The 19449-nt window shown below is 47.8% G+C and overlaps 1 protein-coding gene across 1 annotated transcript in view; it reads left to right on the top strand.

Annotated features, from left to right (window-relative positions):
* The window catches only part of LOC139226534 (sphingosine-1-phosphate transporter SPNS2-like), a 133176-nt gene that overhangs the window by 83191 nt on the left and 30536 nt on the right, over positions 1-19449 (top strand). The window contains exons 6-10 of the mRNA XM_070857367.1: positions 878-1020; positions 2913-3065; positions 4013-4202; positions 16609-16674; positions 18688-18786. Coding sequence (XP_070713468.1) covers positions 878-1020; positions 2913-3065; positions 4013-4202; positions 16609-16674; positions 18688-18786 — 651 coding nt within the window. The remainder of the gene's footprint in view (positions 1-877; positions 1021-2912; positions 3066-4012; positions 4203-16608; positions 16675-18687; positions 18787-19449) is intronic.

The following is a 19449-nucleotide window of genomic DNA, read 5'->3' as shown; positions in this document are numbered from 1 at the left end:
AGTCCTCAGTGGTTCGAAGGGTTTAATTAAAAACTCGTCTTTCCAGTCGAGTGCTAGGCTGTGTGTCTCTACAGTTGCTGAAACCCACTATCAGCACTGTGTGGTCTCCTGAGTATTCAGCAGAGTTACAAGCTCCTGTCAGTGATGGAGGGAATGTGGATACAGCAATTATATAGGGTCCTGGTGAGACCACTCCTGGAGTATTGTGTGTAGTTTTGGTCTCCTTACCGAACAAAAGATATACTTGCCATAGAGGAAGTGCAACAAAGGTTCACCAGACTGATTCCTGGGATGGGGGATTGTGCTATGAGGAGAGATTGAGTAGACTAGGCCTATATTCTGTCGAGTTTAGAAGAATGAGAGGTGATCTCATTGAAACATACAAAATTCTTAAGGGGCTTGATAGCGGAGGATGTTTCCCCTGGCTGGCGAGTCTAGAACCAGGGGTCACAGTCTCAGAATAAGAGGTCGACCATTTAGGACTGAGTTGAGGAGAAACGTCTTCACTTAAAGGGTGGTGAATCTTTGGAATTCTTTACCCCAGAGGGCTGTGGAGGCTCAGTCTTTGAGTATATTCAAGACAGAGATCGATAGATTTTTGGATATTAAGGGAATCAAGGGATATGGAGATAGTGCAGGAAAGTGGAGTGGAGGTAGAAGATCAGCCATGATCTCATTGAATGGCGGAACAGGCTCGAGGAGCCGAATGGCATACTCCTGCACCTAATTCTTATATTCACAGGGTGGGGGGCGGTGGTGTAAAGGCTGAGCCCTTCCAGGCACAGCGTGTTCTTGTACTAAAACCTATGTCCTTCTGTTTGTTCACTGGCTGGCCCTGGTTCTCATTTTAATTGGAATATTTCTCCGGTACAAACAGGTGACCCCAGCCATGGGCTTCGCAGCCGGGACCCTCATCATTTTACTCGTACCAGAGCCAAAGCGAGGGGCCGCAGACCAACATCTGGTGCAGCTCAGGGCCAGTACTTCATGGAGCAGAGACATGAAGGCCGTGATTAAGATGTAAGAGATTGTGTCAGATGCTGTGCGTGTGTAAGAACTGGGTTTGTACTCAGTCCCACCCCTGAAAGAGAGTGTCAGTGCCCCGCGGGGGGATGTTTGAACGATGAGGGGTATGTCCTACAGCACATTACATGAACTCCCCATCCATCACCTCCACAGCACATCACCTTAACCTCCCCCCACCACCCCCTCACCCACACAGGACATAACCCCCCATTACCCCCACAGAACATCACCTGAACTCTTTTCTCCCCCCTCACCCCCACAGAACATCACTTGAACTCCCCAACCATCACTCCTACAGAACATCACCTTAACTCTTCCCGCCCCCTCACCCCCACAGAACATCACCTTAACTCTCCCCCCTACAGCACATCACCTGAATTCCCCGACCTTCACCCCTACAGAACATCACCTTAACCCTCCCCACCCCTCAACCTCACAGAATGCACATCACCAGTCTGTACTATATGAACAGGGCCCGATCACTGTTCCTGTTTTTGATCTGAGTTTGAACAGTCCCATCGAAAGCGGCCTGGGCCTGCTGCCTGTGCTGTTTGCAACACGTGTGTGACTGCCCATGGGCAGAGATGATGCGACTCCCACCGGGGTTAGTGGCTGCTGTGCTGAGGGTCTGATGCCTTTACATGATGTGAATCCAGTTCCTCAGTTCTGGGCGGATTAATCGGAGGTGCACCGTTTGTGTACAGTTACCGGAAAGAATTGTCAGCAAACTGGCTGCACCAGGCCCTGAACTCCCTGTAAACGTTCATTGGTTTGGGAATAAATCACCCGCCGCCACCAGTAAATGTGCTTCAGGTAATCAATAACACCGCAGCTTTTAGTCTTAATTTGAAACCACGGGCAGTGTACTTGGGCTATTTTTGATTTCCTCCTCACACCCATTAAAAGGGCAATGCACAGCAACTTTTACAGTGAGTTTTAGTTCCGCCCCCTCCCTCTGGTGACAGGCAGTGGTTGTCGCTGGGGTCCGGTTCACGGAAAGCCGTCTCTCCTCAGTACTAAATCCAAATCACTCTCCCTCACTTGTCGGCTTAAATGGTTTAAGAATCGTCCCCACCCCATTATAGAAACCGCCCGAATCTCATTGCCATTCACATCCTGGGCAGCAAGTTGAAAATATGCCCTTAAGTGTTGGTAAGCTATTCGACAAATGGAGGCATCACATCAGAGCCCGACCATGAGGTTTCCATACATGCACTTTCCAGGAGCAGGAAGTCACATGTAGCACCTCGAATGCTGCCCCAGCTGATGTGAACTAACTCGGCACAAACCAAGGATGGAGCCTGGGGCCTTCGTGACCTTCATGATTCAGGACTTTGTGCAAAGACGTGGCTCAGTGGGCAGCACTCTCGCCTCTGAGTCAGAAGGTTGTGGGTTCAAGTCCCACTCCAGGGATTTGAGCACAAAAATCTAGGCTGACGCTCCAGTGCTGTGCTGAGGGAGCGCTGTACTGTGGGAGGTGTCGTCTCTCGGATGAGATGGTAAACTGAGGTCCCATCTGATCTCTGATAGACCAAAAAGATCCTATAGCACTATTTGAGGAAGAGCAGGGGAGTTTTCCCAGTGTCCTGACCAATATTTATCCCTCAATCAACATCAATAAAACAGATTATCTGGCTATTATCACATTGCTGTTTGTGAGAGATTGCTGTGCACAAATTGGCTGCCGTGTTTCCTACATCACAACAGTGACTGCACTTCAAAAGTACTTCATTGGCTGTGAAGTGCTTTGGAACGTGCTGAGGTTTATAAATGCGCTATATAAATGGATGTTTGTTCCTGATAGGGACTCAATCCTGCAAACAGGAATACGTCGGCACAATTCATTGCTACTTGACTTCTAACATTCTCCTCCTTCTCCCTCACAGACCGAGCTTCGTGTTCTCCAGTCTGGCCTCGGCGTCCGTGTCCTTTGCAACTGGGGTGCTGGGGGTGTGGATCCCACTGTACCTGTTTCGTGCTGAGGTCGTGCAGAAGAACATTGAGCCTTGTACTGTGGAGCCATGCAGTGGCAGAGACAGGTAAAATTCCCATGACTGGGCTGCTCACTATATCGGCTCCTGAGTCGGGCAGGACCTTAAGGTTCCATTGTGAGGTCACATGCACCAGGCCACACCCATCGATTGACCTCCCTGCCGTTAACCCGTGCCACACCCACCTGCCCATTCTCCATGTGGGAGCCCAGGCACTGGGGGTATTCGATCGTGGGGCGGGGCGGGGCAGGAGGGGGTGGGGCCTTCGACCCAACTGAATTCCCGGGAGAGGCTTAGGTTGCATTTTTCTTGCTTGGGCTGAAACTCACTGGCACTCGGGCATCCCTGGTGCACTCCTGGTACGTGGCCACACGCAGAGCTAGAGAAACTCCGGGAACTGCGATAGCTGGCGTGCCGCTCAAGCTAAGATTGGGAGGCGGGAGTGTGGTAGGGGAGAATTCCTCTCCGTAATCACGCCTCATCATCAACAAGGGTTCCCTCTGCCCCCCTCCCCTCGCCCCCCACTCTGCTTCCCTGAGGCCCTGGGTCCTCAGTAGGTTGTCATATCCATCCAAGTTACTCCTGGCATTGCCGTGGGGAAGGTGTCGGTAGGCTCTGAGGTGCCCCCGATGGAAGGACAGGGCCTTTAGTGGCCTCTTCTCTCTCCAATCAGCTCCCTGGTCAAGGCTTAGGCCATAAGTGGGGCCATCTCCTGTAAACCTTGGGACCCCTTTAAGGTCCCTGGTCCCAAAAAGTTGATTATCGCAACATATTCACATCAGTCTTTGGCAAACTTTATTTGTTTATTGGCTAACCAATTTTTCAGGAGGTCACTGCCCCTTGAAATAATCTGAAGTGGGTGGAGACAATTATATTCTCTTTTTTTTTCTTCTGAATTGAATTCTTGGAACTTGCCACATCTGCCGTGAATTATGGTCAACGCCAAAGAGTTGCTGATGTGGGTCAAGGGTTAACCACTTCTCCATCTCTTGTAGCTTGATATTTGGAGCGATTACGTGCGTCACTGGGTTTCTCGGATTGATTGTGGGTGTAGCAGCAACGAGGTGGTACCGGACTAAAAGCTCGCGGGCAGATCCCCTGGTCTGTGCCTTTGGAATGCTCAGCTCGTCCATATTCATCAGCCTGATCTTTGTGTTCGCCCGGTTCAACATCGTGGGAGCCTATGTGAGTATAATCCGTGTCTGTCTCTGTCTCACTATAAACCCCCAGTGCTGTTCCAGGGCTTCACAAGCTTGTTTGCTATTTGGCCAAACGATTTTACAGTACTCTCCTCGATTGACTGGTACTCACCAAACAACCTTAGCCTGAACTTTATTGGAAACAATCCACTTTTTAAAAAAAAATACACAAATAAGGATTGAGCGAGAGGGGGTTAGGAAACTGCTGTAACAAACCAGTTCAGCAAAGAAGGCCCACCTCCACCTTCTCGAGGGCAACTAGGGATGGTCAATACATGCCGGCCTTGCCAGCGCCGCCTACATCCTGAGAATTAATATAAAGAAAGATGAAAGAACCAATACCTTTCACAACATCAGGATGTCCCAAAGCGCTTTACAACCAATGCAGTCAGCACAGCAGCCAATGTGTGCACAGCAAGTTCCCGCAATAATGACCAGATAATCTGGGTTTTTTTAATGTTGGTTGAGGGAATACATATTAGCCAGGACACTGGGGAGAAATTCTCTGCTCTTTTTCGAAATAGTGCCACGGGATCTTTTACATGCACCTGAGAGGACAGACAGGGCCTCGGTTTAACGTTTCATCCGAAAGACGGCACCTCTGACAGTGCAACGATCCCTCAGCACTGCACTGGAGTGTCAGCCTGGATTTTGTGCTCAAGTCTCTGATGTGGGACTTGAACCCACAAACTTCTGACTCCAAGGTGAGAGTGCTACCCACTGAGCCACATCTAACAGTAAAAAAAAAGCACACCTCTTTCTCTGTCACACTTGTTCTTATCCCTCCATTTATACACTGTGGGCAATGCTTCTTCAAACTTCTCTTCTTCCTTCAAAGCTCGTCACCATTCCTGCAATCGCACAAAATCAAGACTTATAGCAGCTGGTCTAATTCTACTTCATTCCTTCGTCAGACTCCGTCTTTACGAAAGTCGTGCCTCCTATCCACAACCTTTGCAAACACAAAATTTGATGTCACCCAACATCTACATTTTATCTCCCCTTTCACTCTTACTGCTTCTCAAGCTCAGTGTCCTGCACTATGCGTTACCTGGGGTGTTTCCCAATCAAAAGGAAAGCGCAGATTGAGGGACTGGAATCACGCACTATAATCCTTGACTGAAAGCGGGAGACCTGATTTATTTTGTGATTTAGTTTGTGGCTGGAGGCGAGCCAAATCTACACAGATTGGGAAGGACTCCTTCAGGCCTGCTCCGTTTCATTGTATGATTATTATTTTTGCAACGGTGAACTTGACTCGGATCAGAGTCCGTTTTAATAATCTGACAGACAGAATCCTCTGCCCAGTCTTTGATCTGGGTGCAGGCACATTCTGCAGAGATCTAGCAATCTCTGTGTGTTTTTCCACTGTGCACAAAGTGCCCTCTTGCCATCTTTCTGTTTGCTGGCTTGACTTCAGGCGTGTTTCCCATCAAATATGATGGCAGATGGGATGCATTTAATCAAAAGATTTAATTGCAACCCACTACCCTGGATAATGTGTCTCACCTGGGATTATCTTTAACTGGAACAATCTCTCGAATGCCAATGGGAAATAGTCAAAAGCTTTGGTTCTCTTAGGGTATAAAACTGAACAAATACAAGGATAAATACAGGTGGAGGGAGGCCATTCAGGCCAGCAAGCTCATAGTGTCCATAGAAAGCGACAGTGCCTGACACATCATCACACTACCTCAGCTGTCTTCACCCCTGTCATGTATCTTACATTATTATATATAACTGTATCCTAATATGCTATACATGACTGTAATAAGATATGACCTGTAACCACCAACATACCTTACTACCAGGGGTGCACTTGCAAGAGACAGGTATATAAGGACAGGTCTCAGGCAAGTGCAGAATTCCAGAGCTATGAAATAAAGGTGCAGGTCCAGAGTGACCTTGACTTCACTACATGCCTCGTGTGAATCTGACAGGACTTTACAGTGGCGACGAGTTACGGGATTACAGAATCCACAGAATGGCGAACAACGGATCAGATGAAAAGTACAATGCGGGAGACAATTGGGAGGACTTTATAGAAAGGCTCCAGCAAAGCTTTTTGTAACCAAAGACTGGTTAGTCGACGATAAGGCAGACAAGAGAAGAGCCCATCACTTGACCAGCTGTGGCTCGAAAACATACGCTTTAATGAAGGATCTGTTGGCACCCGAGAAACCAGCAAGCAAGTCGTTTGAAGAATTGAGCACACTGGTAAGAGACCACCTGAAGCCAGCGAGCAGCCTACACATGGCCAGACACAGGTTCTACAACTACAGACGCTGTGTGGGCCAGAGCATACCCGACTTCGTGGCGGAACTTCGGAGGTTGGCTAGTTTATGTGACTTCTCTGATGAACTGAGGAGAGAAATGCTGAGAGACTTTTTCATTGAAGGAATAGTCCACGCAGGCATATTCCGAAAGCTCATAGAGACCAAGAACCTGACCTTAGAGGCAGCAGCACTGGTTGCACAAACATTCTTGGTAGGGGAAGAAGAAACGAGGTTGATTTACAATGCAGGTACGACAACTAACGAAATATCGGAACAAGAAGTTCACAGCACTAAACAAGCTGCTACCCCCACACACAGACAAAACTGGGAGAACAGGCTCTGGACAGCAGGCAGAAGCCATCAAGGGCCACAGGAACGGCCGTTCACACCTCATCAACCCACAATGCGAGCAATCAACTACAAACTGAGAGAAGCTCAAGAGAGAGCAGCCAGACGCAGCTCATTCTTTGGGAACACTTTGAACAATGGAACAGGTCTGTGCTGGAGGTGTGGGAGTGGGTACTCGTCAAGGGGATGTCTGCAGGCTGTTTGCAGAAATTGTGAATATACAGGGCATCTGGCCCGCATTTGCAAAAAAAAGGCAGCTCGGCTGGTATACGAATCGGATGGGTCGGAAAGTAGACCAGAAGATGGTGGGGACAGTACCCGGGACACCGGTGTACAGCGGGTCAACACGATCAATGGCCGCTGCTGCTACAACAGGACGCCTCCTATAATGATGAGGGTCCTACTCAACGGGATATCTGTCAACATAGAGCTGGATACGGGAGCGAGTCAATCTCTTCTGGGCGCTCAACAATTTGAACAACTGGCCATATAAAAGAGACGGACCAAAACTCACAAGGGTCGACACCAAATTAAGGACCTATACCAAAGAAATCGTACCAGTCCTCGGCAGCGCCATGCTCTCTGTCACACACAAAGGGACAGTGAACCGACTTCCCCTGTAGATTGTCCCCGGAGATCCCCCAGCACTGCTGGGGAGAAGCTGGCTGGCAATACTAAACTGGAAATGGGATGATGTCCATGCCATGTCATTAGAGGAACGGACCTCCTGCTCAACAGTTATAAAGTGATTTGAACATCTCTTTCAACCAGGTGTGGGCACTTTCAAAGGGGCCAAAGTCAAAATCTACATCACACAGGATGCTAGACCGGTCCATCACAAGGCCAGAGCTGTGCCTTATGTGATGAGGGAAAAGATTGAACACGAACTCGACAGGCTTCTGCGGGAAGGCATTATATAACCTGTGGAATTTAGCGACTGGCAAGTCCCATCATCCCAGTCATGAAGCCTGATGGATCCGTACGAATCTGTGGGGACTACAAATCCACCATAAACAGAGTCTCCCTACAGGACCAGTACCCGCTGCCCAGAGTGGAGGACTTATTTGCCACATTGGCTGGAGGTAAACTTTTCTCAAAATTAGACCTCACATCTGCGTATATGACGCAAGAATTGACCGAGGAATCCAAGCTACTCACCACCATCAACACACATCGAGGCCTTTTCATGTACAATCGATGCCCATTCGGCATCAGGTCGGCAACTGCCATATTCCAGCGCAACATGGAGAGTCTACTTAAGTCCATCCCGGGGACGGTTGTATTTCAAGACGACATACTTATCACGGGCAGGAACACCGACTCCCATCTCCGTAATTTGGAAGAAGTACTAAAGCGGTTGGATCAGGTAGGCCTACGAGTCAAGAAATCCAAGTGCCTGTTTCTCGCACCCGAGGTTGAATTTTTGGGCAGAAGGATTGCCGCTGATGGAATCCGCCCAACAGAGTCCAAAACAGAAGCAATTCGCCTGGCACCCAGGCCCCGGAATGTCTCAGAACTGCGCGCCTTTCTCGGGCTACTCAATTACTTTGGGAACTTTATGCAGAACTTAAGCCTCTCCACGTGCTACTCAGGAAAGGGTGCGAATGGTTTTGGGGGGACGCCCAGGAATGCGCCTTCAATAAGGCACTCAACCTTCTGTGTTACAACAATGTTTTGACTTTCTTTGACCCAGGTAAAAAGCTAGTTCTCACATGCGATGCGTCAGCATATGGGGTCGGGTGCGTTTTGCAACATGTCAATAGTGCGTGCACATTACAACCCATTGCTTATGCCTCCAGGTCACTTTCGCGGGCGGAGCGCGAGTACGGAATGGTAGAGAAGGAGGCGCTCGCGTGCGTGTATGGTGTCAAAAAGATGCACCAATACCTTTTTGGGGCCAAGTTTGCGTTAGAAACCGACCACAAGCCCCTCACGTCCCTCCTATCTGAGAGCAAGGCAATAAACGCCTCGGCGCGAATTCAATGGTAGGCACTCATGCTGGCGTCCTACGACTATACCATAAGGCACAGACCAGGCACAGACAACTGTGCCGACCCGCTCAGCAGGCTACCCCTGGCAACGACGGAAGGGTCTGACGAACAGAACTGTCATGGCAATCAATGCCTTTGAGTCCACAGGTTCGCCCATGAAGGCTCGCCAAATCAGAGCCTGGATGGCCAGCGACCCCACGTTATCCTTAGTAAAAAGATGTGTCCTAACTGGGCAGAGGCTCGCGATGCCTGCCCCGAGGAATTAAAACCCTTTCACAGGCGCATGCATGAGCTATCACTACAAGCAGACTGCCTGATGTGGGGCAGCCGAGTAGTCATGCCTCTGTGAGGCAGAGAGGCATTTGTCCGGGAGCTCCACCGCGAGCACCCAGGGATCGTTCTCATGAAGGCCATAGCCAAATCCCACGTCTGGTGGCCTGGTATTGACGTGGACTTGGAGCTCTGCGTCCGAAGGTGCACCATTTGTGCCCAACTCAGCAATGCCCCCAGGGAAGCTCCACTGAGCCCCTGGCCATGGCCTACCAAACCGTGGTCGCGGATGCACGTAGACTATGCAGGCCCATTCATGGGCAAAATGTTCCTCGTAGTTGTAGATGCATTTTCAAAGTGGATCGAATGCACCATTTTAAACTCGAGCACAACCTCCACCACTGTGGAGAGCCTCGCAACCATGTTTGCAACGCACGGAATCCCTGACATGTTGGTCAGTGACAATGGTCCGTGCTTCACCAGCGCAGAATTCCAAGACTTTATAATTGACCACGGCATAAATCATGTCAAGACGGCACCGTTCAAGCCGGCCTCCAATGGCCAAGCGGAGAGAGCAGTGCAAATCATTAAACAAGGCATGCTTAAAATCCAAGGTCCCACGCTGCAGGGTCGCCTGTCGCGACTACTGCTGGCATACAGAACTCGTTCGCACTCACTGACTGGGATCTTCCCCGCGCAACTGTTGATGAAAAACAAGGCTCTGCTTAATTTTCCCAGACATGCACGAAATCGTTGAGGCAAAGCGCCATAAGCTGACTGAGTATCATGATAGAAATTTGAGGGGGAGATGGAATGAGTTAGGGGACGAAGTGTTTGCACTAAACTATGGCAGGGGTCTCAAATGGCTTGCAGGGACAGTAACGGGCAAGGAAGGAAACAGGCTACTGGTAGTACAAATGGACAATGGCAAAACCTGCCGGAGGCATGTAGACCAAGTCAAAAGCAGATTTACCAACAACACTGCGGAACCAGAGGCAGACTACAATGTGGAACTCGCACCACACCTGGTGGACAGACAGAGGGAACAACCTGAGGAAAGAGCAATCCCAACAGACAGCCCAGGCGAGTCAACAACAATCACACCAATCGAAACAGACAGCCCAGGCGAGATACCAGCAACCACACCCAAAGAAAAACAGACACCAAGGCAAACAACTGAACCACAACTCAGACACTCCACGCGAGAGCGTAGACCACCTGAGAGACTGAACCTATAAAGACAATAAGACCTTGGGAGAGGGTGATGTCATGTATCTTACATTATTATATATAACTGTATCCTAACATGCTATACATGACTGTAATAAGATATGACCTGTAACCACCAGCATACCTTACCACCAGGGGTGCACTTGCAAGAGACAGGTATATAAGGACAGGTCTCAGGCAAGTGAAGCATTCCAGAACTGTGAAATAAAGGTGCAGGTCCAGAGTGACCTTGACTTCACTACATGCCTCGTGTGAATCTGTACTGAGGGGACAGGACTTTACAACCCCCCCTGCCTGGAGACCATTCTGAGTGTCAGTTTGACTCGGTGGCAGCGCTCTCACCTCTAAGTCAGAAGGTCATGGGGTCAAGCCCCACTTCATAATCTAGGCTGACACGTCAGTGCAGTACTGAAGGAGTGCTGTCTTTCGGGTGAAACATTAAACTCCGGTGGATGTAAAAGATCCCACGGCACTATTTTACCTCTGGTGTTAACGTCGCTAAAGAAACAGATGATCTGGTCATTATCACATTGCGGTTTGTGGGATCTTGCTGTGCATAGGCTAGCTATCATGTTTCCTACGTTACTACAGCGACTACACTTCAAAAAAGTACTTCATTGGCTGCGAAGCGCTTTGGGACGTCCTGAAGTCATGAAGGGTGCTATATTAATGCAAGTTCTCTTCATTCTTTTACCAGGCAGTCTCTCTCTCGGTGCACAGTTTTAGAGTCCGTACAAGGGTTGCAAACCCTCCCGATTAATCTGCTGCGAGCAACCAGGAGGCAAATTATAGGGGCATTAATATTTTTTGAATATTTTTGTTTTAGTTATAGAAATATTGGAAATGGGGAACAAAAGGTTGTTTGACTGGGCAGGCTGTTGGAGACGGGACGTCATGTGATGAAGCCTCCAAGAATCCGTCTGTAATGTATTTGTTTCATGGGTTCTTTGCTTAAGAATTCATAGCAGCACATTGCTATTAAGAACTAGTTGGTAGCAGCTCTACAACTATTTTGTTGAACCTATAAATCAATTGCCCCCTTATTAAAGGGGCACTAAAACCGACAAATTAAACTAATTAAACGGGGGTAATGATGCACTCCTGTCCCTCAGGCGCCCACCTCTCGTGGAAGGCCACGAGCGTATCGGTGGACACCGTGTGCTCCATCTCTAGGCACATCCTGGCTCGAACGTAACCGCGAAAGAGAGGCAGACAGTCAGGCTGATCAACCCCCTCGACTGCCCGCTGCCTGGACCAGTTAATGGCCACCTTGGTCAGGCCCAGGAGCAGTCACCAGCTCTATAACTATTTTTGTAGAAAACAGCTAAATCAAAAGCCCCCTGATTTAAAGGGGGCGGGGGAACAAACCAAAGACTTTCAAATAAGTACCCCCTTGTTTTTTTTAGGGCACTAAAAACACAAATTATGCAAGTGCCCCCTGGCTAAAAGGGGCAGGGGGGGGCACTAAAACCGGCGCAATAAACAAATTAAACTTTAGACAAAAAACATCAAATTAAAATTTGTTTGCCGGGGGTGATGATGCACTCCAGTCCCTCTGGCGCCCACCTCACACGGAAGGCCGCGAACGTACCGGTGGACACCGTGTGCTCCATCTCCAGGGACACCCTGGCTCGAACATAACCGCGGAAGAGAGGCAGACAGTAGGGCTGAACGACCGCCCGCTGCCTGGACCGGTTAATGGCCACCTTGGCCAGGCCCAGGAGCAGTCAACAGCTGTATAAATCTGTGAGCATACTCACAGGTGCATACATTACACCGTCCAATCAGAGCTGCCAACCCTAGTCCGTGCACACAGCACATGCTTAAGGTCTCAATTACTCAGCCCATGCTGCACCCTAATTGATCAAGTCCTGACCCTACCTCAGGATCGCTCGTGTAGTTTTACCCAGGTTTATTGAGGTTTTCAGATTAACACTTTCTCTAGTGAAATGTAACAATCTGCTGCTTAATTCTTACATTTGCATATGCAAATTATCTCTAGCCTGAGAATGGTGGCCCAAAGATTACAGGCAGGTTTTAATTTCCAGAGGAGTCCAGCCACTTCCCTCGAGGACCTTTAAACTATCCTATTGTAATTGTTTATAAAAGACACCTTGAATTAAGTCAGATATTGGACTGCAGTGAAAATAGCCTCCTCTACTACCCTGTATTCCCTGGAGAAAGATATATAAAATAGTGTCAGAACTTGCTGGACACTTGAGAGGCACTCTGTACCAGCAAACAGGAATTCCATCATGAAATAAGACAGCCTAATGGGAATGACTTGGGGCAATACAACTACTCTCATTTCATCTGTTACATGAACTTGTTTAATAGACGCAGTAAGGAAGAGCTTCTTACAGATAGGAGATCCCCTGCAGCATCCAGGGTCAAGAGCACACAGATGGGTCAATCATTTCTCATGGGGCACCAAAAGATTGCCGACTCTGGGTGTATTCCTGGAGGTTTTGTCACATGACCTCCCACCTCCAACATCCCCCACCCAGTCAAGCGGCCTCTTTACCCCATCTCCGATACTTTTATAACTGATAAACAAAGAAAAAGAGGCAGGGCATTTTATTTCTTCTGTCAGCCTTGGAGCTCTCACTTCTGAGTTAGAAGGTTGCGGTTTCAAGCCCTGTTCCAGAGACTTGAGCACAAAATCTAGGTTGACAGTCCCAGTGCAGTGCTGAGGGAGCGCCACACTGTCGGAGATGCTATCTTTCAGGTGCATGTAAAAGATCCCATGGCATTATTTTGAAGAAGAGCAGAGGAGTTCTCTCTGGTGTCCTAGCCTCAACTATCATCACTAAAAATAGATTATCTGGTCATTAACACAGTGCTCTTTGTGGGATTTTGCTGTGCGCAGGTTGGCTGCTGCGTTTCCCATATTGCAGCAGTGACAAAAAGTACTTCATTGGCTACAATGCGCTTGGGGACGTCTCGAGAGCGTGAAGAGCGCTGTATAAGTGCAAGCTCTTTATTTCTTTCTCGTGTGCTTGTGTGTGTGTGTGTGTGTGTGTGTTTCTGCACTTTTGTGCCTTTGTTCTGTTTCTCTTGAGACACGGGTCGTCTATAATAACGAATTCTGATGAAGAGTCCACACTTGAAATGTCAACTTGCCCATTCACTGCGCTGATACTGACTGACCTAATGAGTGTCTCCAGCATGGTCTGTTCCTATTGTGAAAAAGTAACGGTGAATCATTATTGAACATTCTGAACTTTGCGGAGATGAAACAAACGGTCCTGAGATTTATGAGGATGTTTTCATTAAACTGCCGAGGAATATTACAGATGGGCACAGATCATTGTGTGCTCAGAATCCCTTGCCAGGTCTGAGATCGAGTTGGAGTTGCTCATTTATACTGCTGCAGGATGTTTAAGGGAGATTGCTTGCAGCCATGTGACATTTCCATTTCCGGCAGCAGCTGCCTTTGAGGCTCCCGGTCGATTATTACCAATTGTATTTGATAATGTGCCAATCTGAGTTAAGTCCCCTTGAGAACTAGCCCAATCAGTTTGTCTGGGGAACTCTGAGAAACCAGTCTGTCATGTATGTACATGCTGTTTGTAGCCACCAGATGGTGTCATTGTTGGAGGCCTCTGAGCAGCACGCACATGGTGCTGCTCGGGTATAAAAGTCCAGCCATTTTGTGAGTCAGACACTTTGGGACTAAATAAAGCACAGCCAAGGTCGTACCTTGCTTAATTAAACAGTACTCACTTTGAACCTTTATTGCATACATAACACTGTCGGAAAGGTTTTTCATTTTGTTTGTCTGGCCTGGAATCAAAAACAAAGACCCGGAGAAAAAGCAGAGTGTTCTAGGAACATAAGAAATAGGAGCAGGAGTAGGCCACCTGGCCTCTCGAGCCTGCTCCACCATTCAATAAGATCATGGCTGATCTGATAATGGACTCGGCTCCACTTCCCTGCCCGCTCCCCATAACCCTTTACTCCCTTATCGCTCAAAAATCTGTCTGTCTCCGCCTTAAATATATTCAATGACCCAACCGCCACAGCTCTCTGGGGCAGAGAATTCCACAGATTTACAAAGCTCTGAGAGAAGAAATTGCTCCTCATCTCAGTTTAAAATGGGCGGCCCCTTATTCTGAGACTATCTCCCCAAGTTCTAGTTTCCCCCACAAGGGGAAACATCCTCTCTGCATCCAACTTGCCGAGCCCCCTCATTGTCTTATCCTTTCCGCCACCCAGTTCCCTTCGGAGGTGACTTACACACACCATCTGGATGCAGAGGAAGGATTTACCTGAGGCGGGGAAAGGGTGCTTTGCAGAAAAAAGTACCTCTATTGCTTGACAGTGTCAGCTGTGGCTCAGTGGGTAGCATACTCCACCTCTGAGTCAAAAGGTTGTGGGTTCAAGTCCCACTCCAGGTACTTGAGCACATAAATCTAGGCTGACACTCCAGTGCAGTGCTGAGGGAGTGCTGCACTTTTGGATGAAACGTTAAACCAAGGTCCCTTCTGCCCTCTCAGGTGGGCATAAAAGATTCCACGGCACTATTTCAAAGAAGAGCAGGGGAGTTATCGCTGGTGTCTTGGCCAATATTTATCCCTCAACCAACATAATAAAAACAGATTATCTGGTCATTATCACATTGCTGTTTGTGGGAGCTTGCTGTGTGCAAATTGGCTGCCACGTTTCCCACATTACAACAGTGACTACACTCCAAAAGTACTTCATTGGCTGTAAAGGACCTTGAAATGTCCGGTCATTCGGCCCAACTGGTCTATGCCAGTGTTTATACTCCACATGAATGTTCTCCCATTCTCACCACTCTGTGTGTAAAGTGATGCCTCATTAATATTTGGTCTGTTAATGGCTATCTTGTATTTAAGCCCCCATGTTCTGGACTCCACCACAAGTGGAAACAGTTTCTCTGCATCCACCCCATCGGGCTGCCGTCCATCATTTTAAAAGACCTCTCGCAGGTCTCCTATTAGTTGCTTTTGCAAAGAAATGAGCCCCACCCTGCTCACTCTTTCCTGGTAGTTGCATCCTCTCAATTCTGGTAACATCCTTGCAAAACATCAATTTTTAATTGGATGACCCATACTCCCGAACTGGGTGTTTGAACTCCTCCCATCCCGTTCTAGCTAAAGCATGATATTTTAAGATGAAATAACAGGAAAGCGCTCTACCAGTCTGTGTTTCCCAACAGAATGAAATTATGACTAAGTGCCTTAATGTAAGAGGAAAGCTTACCTGCCCATCAATGTCAATTAAGTGCCAGTAATGACTGATCTTGGTGTTGCAGGGTAAGAGATGTCCTAATGGTGGTTGGATTCCTGGGGTGAAACCCTTATTGGCCCTGGACATTCAGCACCATCAGGACTTCATGGATAGGGTCATCCCCAAGGTGTAAGTTTTTTTTCCTGGGCATCTTATGAATGTAGCCATTTTGAGAATGCATTTGGATGTCCTCTTTTGATGGATTTTTCCAAAGATTTTAATAGAATTGTAGAATTTCTACAGCGCAGAAGAAGGCCACTCGGCCCATCACACCTGTGCTGGTTCTCTGAAAGAGTACCATTTAGTCCCAACGCTCCCTCCCCCCCACCTTCCTCATTTTACAACTTTTAAGTTTTCAAATAATTATCCACTTTCCTTTTAAAGGCTCTTGTGAATTCACCTTTCACCCATGTTTCCAATCTGTACGACCTGATGTTTAGTTCTTTTAAGGACTAGTAATTGCTGGGTATCCTGGGACAACTAGTAAATAACCAGCATTAAAATCTATAGTTTGTGGCAATGTAGTAAATTAACTTTGTCTGTTTAACCCAGAAATGCAATATTTACTTAACATTGGTGTTAACGGTAACACTAAGTTCAACAGGGAGTTTGTCATCAATATTTCACTACAGTAACCTTTAAGGAATGACCATTATGTGTTTTTGTTGGAGGTGGAAATAATTTAGTTGAGCAGAGGCAGACTTCCTACCTTCAATCCCTTGCTCCTTGTGCCAACCTTCTCCTGTTTCCTGATGAGATTAGATTGACTGTTCGAATCAGTTAACAGGAACTAGTGGTCTCTGGCCAGACCAATCACTCTCGCCTCTTCCCCTCTCCCAATCTGGGCAAGTTCGTCAATAAGTTTCAATGGGCTTGTAACTCACAACTCGCAGGGCTGGGAATTGCAACGTCACAGGGCTTCCAGTAATTATTGATAGAAGAGTTTCATCATTTTCATATAATGCGAGGTCTTGTTTATTGACATCTCGGTTCTAATCGGCACCTTTCTCTCTTTGGGCAGATCTGCATATTTATCGGTGAAACGCTCCTCTTTTTGAACTGGGCCATCACAGCAGACATCCTAATGGTAGGTGTTCGATTCGGAGTTGTGACGTTTAACTTGGGTAAAGCCCTTCTTTCCCCACAGTACATGAATTTCTAGAGCAGTCCAGAGGTGCGCTCGCCGTTTCTGTTTCCAAACGAAAGAAACGCTGGAGTGGGCATTTGGAAAACTGTTCTCTCCGTTCTCTGCACTGACTGCCTGTCTCCTGATGGTGCTAACACATGAGGAAGTGTTCCAGAGGTGGCACTGGCCCACTGCTACTATGCCCAAGTGACCATTCGAGGGTACGGTAGCATGGTGGTTATGTTACTGGACTAGCAATCCAGAGAACGTGAGTTCAAATCCCACCATTGTAGTTTTGCACCATTGCGAGACTCCCAAAGCAAGCGCTCTACTCAGAATTGCTTCACGGCAAACGAGCCAAAGGTAGACAGAGGAAATGTTACAAGGACACCCTCAAAACCTTCCTGATAAAGTGCAACATCCCCATCGACACCTGGGAGTTCCTGGCCAAAGACCGCCCTAAGTGGAGGACGTTCATCTGGGAGGGCTGAGCATCTCGAGTCTCATCGCCGAGAGCATGCAGAAAACAAGCGCAGGCAGCGGAAAGAACGTGCAGCAAACCAGTCCCACCCTCCCTTACATAGAAACATAGAAACTTACCCTCACCAACTGTCTGTCCTACCTGTGGCAGGGATTGTGGTTCTCATATTGGACTGTTTAGCCACCGAAGAACTCATTCTAATAGTGGAAGCAAGTCTTCCTCGATTCCGAGGGACTGCCTATGATGATGATGATGATTTGTAGTTTGAGAATTTGAATTCGGTCTGGAAAGAAAAAGCTGGCACCAGCAAAAGTGACCATCAAGGTATCAGATTGTCGTAAAATCCCAACTGATTCAGTAATGTCCTTTAGGGAAGGAAACCTGCTGTTCTCACCCTGTCTGGCCAATATGTGACTCCAGTCCCACACTAAAATGATTTACTCTCGAGTGCTCTCTGATGTGACCTCGTAAGCCACTCCGTTTGTATCAAACCGCTTGAAAGCCCACCACAACCTTCTCATGTGTCCCAGCAAGTGTTGCCAGCCAATGATCAGCAGTGTTTCCCTTCCGTAGCTCGGGTGTTGCAGTGTTGCTCCCACCCGCTGTGCCTTGAGGATAGATTGGGGCTGGGTGATTTCCCCGCAAGGTTGGAGCAGAATCCCCTGGCAGCTGGTTAGACAGTAGCACAGGTTATCTGCCCATCAATGCCTTCAGCAGAAGATTGATGCAGTGCCTGGGAAAAGATAAACGAGGCAAGATTACATGAGTCTACCACCGTTCTTCCAACAAGGCAGCAGAACAGTGTGTAAGATGCAATGTTTGTGTCGTCATTCCCCCCCCCCTCCCACCAACGCCTCGATTTTAAAATTCCCATTCTCGTGTTTAAGTCCCTCCATGGCCTTACCCCTCCCTATCTCTCTAACTTCCTCCAGCCCTACAACCATCCGAGAACTCTGAGGTCTTCCATTGCTGGCCTCTTGTGTATCCTCGACTTCCTTTACTCCCACGTTGGCAGCCGTGCCGTCAGCCATCTAGACTCTAAGCTCTGAGATTCTGTCCCTAACCCTCTCACTCTCTCTCCTCCTTTAAGACACTTTTTAACCCTACCTCTTTGACCAAACTTCTTTGGCTCGGTATCAATATTTGTCTGATAATCGCTCCTGTGAAGCGCCTTGGAACATTTTACTACGCTAAAGGCGCAATATAAATGCAAATTACTTTTGTCACTGGAAGGTATCTTCATGACACAAATGTTTACTCCCACAGTGTCTCTTCGTAAGCACAGGAGTAATGGAGGACTTTATTCTATAAAGCACTTTATCATATTGATAATGAAAGAATTGGGCTCTGAGAATCAAAGCGTCTGGTAGAGATCTAATCGTCTGAGCTGAAACCTACGTCAGTTTGAAGAGTAATGAAATCTTCGTAGATTTTACTGTTTCACTTTGAGCGATGCTGCAGTACAATAACTCTTTCTCTCTCTTTATTCCCAGTATGTTGTTATTCCCACCCGTCGCTCAACAGCCGTGGCCTTGCAGAGTTTCACCTCTCACTTGCTTGGAGACGCGGGCAGCCCCTATTTAATAGGCGTTGTAAGTAAAATTTGTGTTTATTTACCCTGTAGGACCAAGTTAATGACTCATTATAAGAACATAAGAAATAGGAGCAGGGGTAGGCCATTTGGCCCCTCGAGCCTGCTCTGCCATTCAATAAGATCATGGCTGATCTGATCATGGACTCGGGTCCACTTCCCTGCCCGTTCCCCATAACCCCTTATTCCCTTATCGGTGAAGAAACTGTCTATCTCTGTCTTAAATTTATTCGATGACCCAGCTTCCATAGCTCTATGAGGCAGCGAATTCCACAGATTTACATCCCTCAGAGAAGAAATTCCTCCTCATCTCAGTTTTAAATGGGCGTCTCCTTATTCTAAGATTATGCCCCCTAGTTCTAGTCTCCCCTATCAGTGGAAACATCCTCTCTGCATTCACCTTGTCAAGCTCCCTCATAATCTTTATACGTTTCAATAAGATCACCTCTCATTCTTCTGAATTCCAATGAGTAGAGACCCAGTCTACTCAACATTTCCTCATAAGTTAACCCCCTCATCTCCGGAATCACCCTAGTGAACCTTCTCTGAACTGCCTCCAAAGCAAGTATATCCTTTCTTAAATACAGAGACCAAAACTGTACGCAGTCTGGTGGGCACAACAGGCTAGCGGGCCAAAGACCTGATTGATGCACTCCCCCCCCCC

Source organism: Pristiophorus japonicus, chromosome 16, assembly GCF_044704955.1.
Source record: "Pristiophorus japonicus isolate sPriJap1 chromosome 16, sPriJap1.hap1, whole genome shotgun sequence".
NCBI classification, from domain to species: Eukaryota; Metazoa; Chordata; class Chondrichthyes; family Pristiophoridae; genus Pristiophorus; species Pristiophorus japonicus.
The sequence above is the reverse complement of the archived record's forward strand: the minus strand, read 5'-3'. Positions and strand labels throughout refer to the sequence as shown.